Source organism: Penaeus chinensis, chromosome 36, assembly GCF_019202785.1.
Source record: "Penaeus chinensis breed Huanghai No. 1 chromosome 36, ASM1920278v2, whole genome shotgun sequence".
NCBI lineage: Eukaryota > Metazoa > Arthropoda > Malacostraca > Decapoda > Penaeidae > Penaeus > Penaeus chinensis.
This window is the reverse complement of record NC_061854.1, coordinates 11,967,522-11,975,021: the sequence shown is the minus strand read 5'-3', so window position 1 is coordinate 11,975,021 and position 7,500 is coordinate 11,967,522. Positions and strand designations below refer to the sequence as shown.

The 7,500-nt window shown below is 37.1% G+C and overlaps 1 protein-coding gene across 1 annotated transcript in view; it reads left to right on the top strand.

The window, feature by feature from the left end:
- LOC125044830 overlaps positions 1-7,500 on the top strand; it is a 10,836-nt gene that overhangs the window by 827 nt on the left and 2,509 nt on the right. Inside the window, exons 2-9 of the mRNA XM_047641790.1 lie at positions 394-464; positions 583-669; positions 1,322-1,420; positions 2,322-2,417; positions 3,893-3,988; positions 4,766-4,823; positions 5,769-5,836; positions 6,740-6,976. Coding sequence (XP_047497746.1) covers positions 394-464; positions 583-669; positions 1,322-1,420; positions 2,322-2,417; positions 3,893-3,988; positions 4,766-4,823; positions 5,769-5,836; positions 6,740-6,976 — 812 coding nt within the window. The remainder of the gene's footprint in view (positions 1-393; positions 465-582; positions 670-1,321; positions 1,421-2,321; positions 2,418-3,892; positions 3,989-4,765; positions 4,824-5,768; positions 5,837-6,739; positions 6,977-7,500) is intronic.

Below are 7,500 nucleotides of genomic sequence, written 5' to 3'. Positions count from 1 at the left end.
GAAGGCATACCATTTGAAGCAAAATGAAAAGATGTTTCAACAAGTTCCAATAATGCATACATAAAGGGCTAACATGTGGCAGAGTGTATCAAAGTGTAGGGGTTTGGAGATGTTACAAAAGAAGACCTAAAGCAAATAGAACACGGCTGTACCCATGTCACAAAACAAGTAGCTTGCAACACACTTGTGCATCCAACACACGGGTATTATACAGCAGTGTGGGATACATACATTTTTTATATTATTATTGTTTAGGTATGCTGGCCCTCAACATACTAAAGTGCCTCAAACTTTAAGGCCATATATGTAACAGAATACAAAATTACTCAGCATCATTTTCATGTCATCTAACTTGTTATTTCTTTTTGAGTAATTTCATCTCCTAAATCTCAGAGCTTCCAGGATGACGTCATTGCATGTTCAGCTGATCTTGCTGTGTCTGCTTTGGCACAGGACTACGGCCAGTAAGTATTTGCTGTGTTTGTACGATTATAAGCTATATATTGTTGTTTTTATAATTAATGATTTCACTTAGATCAAAGATCATCTTCCTTCATATTTCCCGCAATGCTTTCCCCCCAGCCATCCAGGAGTCGGCGGCTGCAGGAGACACAGCTCAAGTGCAGACCTTTTTGGACAACGGAGTCAGCGTCGATGATTTATCTCAGGGTAAATACTGTTTCCTGTCTAGTCCTTTTCAACTGTTGCAGCAACTGTTGCAGCAACTGCTTTTACAATTATCTTTTGCTAAAGGTGTCACAAAAGCACACTGCCAGCACCCATTTAAGTAACATATGGGTACGTCATCTGTATGGAGGAAAAGTGATATTGTAGAAGGCAAGTGTAGGGAATGAAGCGAAATAGTGTAAGTGCAGCATGCATGCGTGCGTGCGTACGGACGTGTGGTGTATAAGTATGGTCCAAAAGTATAATGGTCGGCACGTGTGATTCTGATTGTGTGTGTTTATGTGTGTGTATGGATGTGTATATGTATATATACATATATATATATATATATATATACACACAGTGTGTATACATATATGCGTATGGGTGTATGTATATATATATATGTGTGTATGTGTGTGTGTGTGTGTGTGTGTAATATATGTATGGTAGAAAGTATAACGGTCGGTACGTGTGATATGATCATATGCGTTTGTGTGCATGTATATATGTATATATTGTGTATATATGTGTGTGTGTGTGCTCGAGTCAAGGTGGACCTGGTTCCTACTTAGACTTATTCATGATCGATGGAAATGATAGAACTAGATTTCAGATACCTGTGTTTACTCTCACCCTTGTTATTTTACAAAAGGCAAGACTGCGCTGACAGAAGCGGTGGAGAACGACCAGTACGCTATGGTTGAGTTCCTGCTCGATGCAGGCGCCGACATCGACCTTGCGAGAAACAATGGTGAGTGACAGCAGTGAGTGTAGGACGACCACCAACAGGCATCCAGCCACAACTACTAGCTTTCAAACCACCTTTATGCAGTATCATTTATCATAGCAATAATAGCATACTTATTATCATTATTGTTATCTCTATTATTATTGGCATTTTATAATTTTCATCATAAATGTTATTGTTATTATTTCTATCATTATTTTCATTATCATTACTATTAATAATTTCATTGTCATCATCATCACCTTTAATATTATCATTATTATTACACTTTACAAACTTTCATTTGATAGACCGAACAAGCTGGAGTCATTTTCATATACCATACATATATCACCTTTGAAATTCAGTGATCTACTTTCTGCTCTACAACAAATTCTATAATTTCTTGCATATAAAGTTGATCTAAATGATTACTAAAAAATAATCAGATAGAAAATCCCAGAACATGTGTTATTTCTTTAACACTAAGATTTCTCGCACTTTCTCTTCGTCTTGACTCCTCACCCTTTTCCCACTTTCCCTCTTCCTTGATTCCTTCCCTTACTTGTTCTTTTTCTCTCTCTTGTCTCCTCCCCATTCTCTAACTCTTTTTCTCTCACTGGTCTCCTTTCCTCTCTCGTTCTTTCTCTGTTCTTTGAATTCTCCCCTTGTTCTTTATCTTTCCCTTGAGTCCTCCTTCTTTCGGTCTTTCTCCCTTGACTCGTCCCTATTCTTTCATTCAATTTCTCTCCCTTGACTCCTTCCCTCTTTATCATTCTTTCTCTCTCCCTTAACTCTTCCCCCTTCTCTTGCTCTTTCTCTCTCCCTTGATTCCTTCCTTCTTTCTCTCTCTCTCTGTCTTCCTTGCAATCTCCCCCTTTTCTCTCTCTCTCAAGCGAATTTATAAGAACGAGTTTCTTTCCAGGCCGAACTCCACTCATGCTGGCTGTCATAGGTGGCTTCTACGACATTGCCGTGCTCTTGATAGAAAGAGGTGCCGATCTGGAGGTGGAGGCTGCCGGTAAGCGCTACGTGTCAGTTACTTACACCGTGTCTGTTAGTTTGGCTGGGCGAGCTACTTAGGCCGTTTGTTAGTCTCTCCGTGTAAGTTAGATCCTACCTGCTAGTGTTGACGTGTTTCTTAGTTTTAGCTGCTAATCTCAAATAAACTGGATCTGAAACACGCCACTGAGACCCACACAGTTCACGTCATGGACGGCATTGCACAGTACCATATCAAAATGGGCGCAGCGATGACCGCGGCATGTTGCCACTCTCGAAACGTGTAAAAGTGCTCGTGAATGACATTCACGTCTTCAATATATCATGCTGATTAGCCTTTCGCAATATCTTAAAGTCTAGCTAGATAATGAGTTACAAGACGTTTTGGCTATCCAATCACATATCACACCAGAGAGTGCGTTTGAGGTCAGTTTGTTGCCTGACTTTTAACAGAAAAAGTGAGAGACGTGCTCATTTTCCGTCTACCATCTTAGCTCATTCAAAATTCCCAGTTATACTCACAAAAACTAGGCAGGACAAGTGCTGTAAACATACATCTGCACAAACACAGAAGTACAGACGTAAACAATGCCAGATGGAAAACAAATACATTTATTTCTGGACTAATGGATGTGTGAACAAAGGGAGACCCCAGGTACTCCAGTGAAAGGAGAAATAAATAACTCGTAGGACAAACAATTGGAAATATGAACTCGCATGATTAACTTTTCAACATGCAACTGGATTCAGTGGACGGTCCTGCACAGTTCAGAAGCAAATTGAGAGACGAACGATATTGTTTTTGAGCAGATGTTTGGATCATCTGTCATTGACCACTTACAGCGGGAAACTAGTGTGATCAAATGGAAGGAAATTGCTTCCCGGGAATTATTCCCTAGGAGTAGGGTTACCTACCACACAGAGCAAAGTGCTTGGAGCCTCTGGTGATTTTATTATCTGGTGATATATATCATAGTGATGCAGATAATAGTAATTAGTAATAATAAATTATCTCTGATGAGACTAATAACAAATAACTGAGAAAGAAAAGCTGAGTGAAGCCTTTCTAAGTTTATGGTCTCCTGAAGTCACAGATTCCCAGAGGAGAACGCCTTACCAAACACTATAAAGCTCAGCAGTGTATCATTAGTTTGAAAGTTCTCTTCCTGAAGTCAATTGAAAATCATAGTGTGAAAAATGCACGTTTATCTTCTTACTCTCTTTAATTAATACAGTTTTATTCTTGTTTAACATAAACTAATGCTCTGTGAACATTCATACATTTAAGAATTGATATATGTGATATATATATATATATATATTTATTTATGTCACTGTTACTGCTGTTTCTTATTTCAACTGACACCAGTTCTGCAAATACATTTTCTGATATTGCACCTGCTACCATTACCACCACCAGTAATAACCGAAAGAGTACAATCTCTTATTAATCTTTTAAGTTTTCTTTCATATCAACCGAACATCTGCCAACAGGTCAAACAGCTTATAGTTTCGCAGTGACAAACGGTTTGACGAATATTGCTTGTTACCTGCAAGAAAATGGAGCATCTACAGCTGGTGTAGCCGATGGTATGTTCAGTCTCTAATTACGTTTATGAATAAAAAAATAAAAAAATAATAATGGATCATATATGTGTATGTAAATCTGGAGGATATATGCAAATTCAGAAGGGAGAGGGAAAGAGAGTAAGTAACTAACAGATGAAAAGAGTATATAGGAGGGTAGTCAAGGCTTGACGTGTTCCTGTATCCCACCGCTGCCGCCAGCAGAGGGTGTTAGTGTTAGGTGCCAGGCTGAGTGGGATAGAGGGAGGAAAGTCCATCTATATCTTTTACTTCTTAGCACTGAAAGAATGCAAAATTAAATCTGCAAAGATTGTTTTGTTAGTAGAATGCAATGAACAATCAGTGATGGGGCAAATGTATATATAAGTATATGATAACAGCAACAGCTAGTTAAATCGGTACTAACCTACTCCTGCCGGAGATGCGCACAGTGAGACTAGTTTTATTGTTTACACATACATGGCACCAAAAGAACTTAGTCACCATTGAGTCAATTACTAGACCTAACTGTTCAGCGTTTTCCTTGATTCCGGAAATATAGTCCGTATTCTTACTTACATCATAATCTCAGTAATAATTACAATAGTATCGATATCAACAGCATTAGAAAAATAATTTCTAAAAGCACTAAATGTGTGTAAATACATTTCACAAACCAAATCTACAGTGGACATTACATGCGCCCGGCACCAATGGGCGAAAGAAAAAAAAGTAAAAGACAGAGATTGGCATTTTTCATTTCTTTAAGTAAAAGTGTTAACTAAGCAAATGTTTCCACAGGAGCTATAAGCGGAACGTGCGCCTTTGGTGAAACTGAATATAGTATTGGGGATAACTGGTAAGTCTAACGATATGTTTATTCACACATTTCTGACATAAATAACAAATATCATATCGATTTTTTATGAATTAAACGTTGTATTTGTTACTTAGTTGTAAAAGGTCTGCATAAGTATTGCATAACTTTTTAGTTTCTTAAAGTTAATTAAGTTAGATAAGAAGACAGAGACAGAAACAAGGATGGACAGTTATGCTATGTCTTATAGCAACATTCTAGTCCACAGCAGTTATATCTTGCGACTGCCGAGTTATGATATCTCGCAGCTCGTCTATTGGACCTCAAATGCATGTTTCCCCAGTCACCCTTTTCTGGTACATACCCGGCCAGCTTAATGCTTGGGTCCTGGAGATTTTGGACATGACACAAAACAGCAGACAAGTCAGTTCAACCTCTGAATCCTTGTTGCCTGGGATGCTATCCAGCTCACCTTCACGACTTATGCCACGGTAGCACACCACTTGCAGCATCCAGCTATCAGAGTGGGAGCTCACAACCCACTCCTAATAATGTTAATGGCACACAATATAACAGTTGGGATTCACACATGCGATCCTAAACTGACATGAATGCAGTGAATCACTCACACGCACCACTTGCTCACTAGACAGTAGTAGCCCTAGTATTTTACCTGCACACAACACACGATAACAAGGTGTGTCATGCCACACTCTACAACCACGTCCAGATTCGTCGTCAGCAGACACATCTCCCGACCCAATGCTGAGTCCTGACTGGTCGACAATGGACCATTGCGGCTCACCTATTTATCCATGCTCTACACACACACACACATGCATACATGTGTGTGTATGCAAACATGCATGCATGTATGTATCTATGCATGATTTTCTTTGGTGTCTGCTGCTGCACCCTCAATTCATAAGATCATTTCAGCGAAATCAAAATGGGCGTTTTTACCCCAACAGAACCTCTCTCCTACAGGTGCGAAAACGGAACTGCTGTGACCTGTGCGGGGACCTGCAACACACAGCCCTCGGGCCTGTCCTGCGGTAAGCGATTTAACCTCCCTCTGGCTTGCTCGCTCATCTATCTATCTATCTATCTATATGTATGTATGTATATGTATATATGTATATATGTATATATATATGTATACAAATATATGTATATATGTATGCAAATATATGTATATATATGTATACAAATATATGTATATATATGTGTGCATATATACAAATATATGTATATATGTGTGTATATATACAAATATTTGTATATGTGTATATATATGTATACAAATATATGTATTTACATGTATACCAAAATATGTTTATATATGTATACCAAAATATGTTTATATATGTATACAAATAAATGTATACATATGTATATAAATATATGGATATATTTACTTATATATGTCTATCTATCTATCAATGCATAAATGATGTATATATAAATTAATATATATATATATATATGTAAATATATAAACTGTGTATATGAATACACGCATATACTGTATGTACATTGATATATATATATACATATATATATACATTCATAAATAAAGAAATATATATATATACATATACCCACATATATGTACACACACACACACACACACACACACACACACACATATATATATATATATATATATATATATATAAATACAGTCAAGTTGACATCCCAGTATAAAGTTGGTCTTTATACTGGGATGGCTGACCAACGATCCTTCCCCAAAGGTAATCATTGTTGGTGGTCCTAAACTCGCTATCATATCTACGATAGACTCACGTCTAGGTTTGATTTACCTAATATTATGCAAATCAGCGCGTGTGCACACACAAATCGTCGCATGCGAGTGTGTGCATCTGTGCACACGCGCATCGCCCCCATGCGTGAGTGAGCACGCACGCGTCTATGACTTTCTCATTTCTCATCTACAGATGCGACTAGCACAGTACCAAGCACTGTTATGACTTCAACAGCTGGAGCCACAACCACAGTGGCAGCAACAACAACAATGGCAGCAAAAACATCTATGGCAACAAGCACACCTATGGCAGCAAGCACACCTATGGCAACAGGCACACCCATGGCAATAAGCACACTTACACCGCCAGCCACGGTTACCAAGATCACGACCGAGTTTCAGCCTTCTCTCTCCAGTAAGCCTGAGAAATGTGAATTATTTTCACGTATGTTATTATCAGCACGCAGACACACACACACACACACACACACACACATATATATATATATATATATATATATATATATATATATATGTATATATATATATACAGTATGGCCACAACATCATGAAAGACATATCATTATCTTTGAGAGTTAATGGCAATACATCGAGAGTGCAATACTTTTTGATATTGAGATCAACACATTTTACGGTAAAATATCATTACCTACAAGATGATCACTTATACCTAGTATGATAATATATATATATATATATATATATATATATATATAGATATATATACATATATATGTATATATATATATATACTTATACACATATATGTGTATATATATAAACTTATACACATACATATATACATGCATAAATACATACATACATATATATATACATATATATTTATATATATATATATATATATTTGGAAACACACACATACATGTACATTTATATATATAAATGACTATATATATATATACACATGTATAT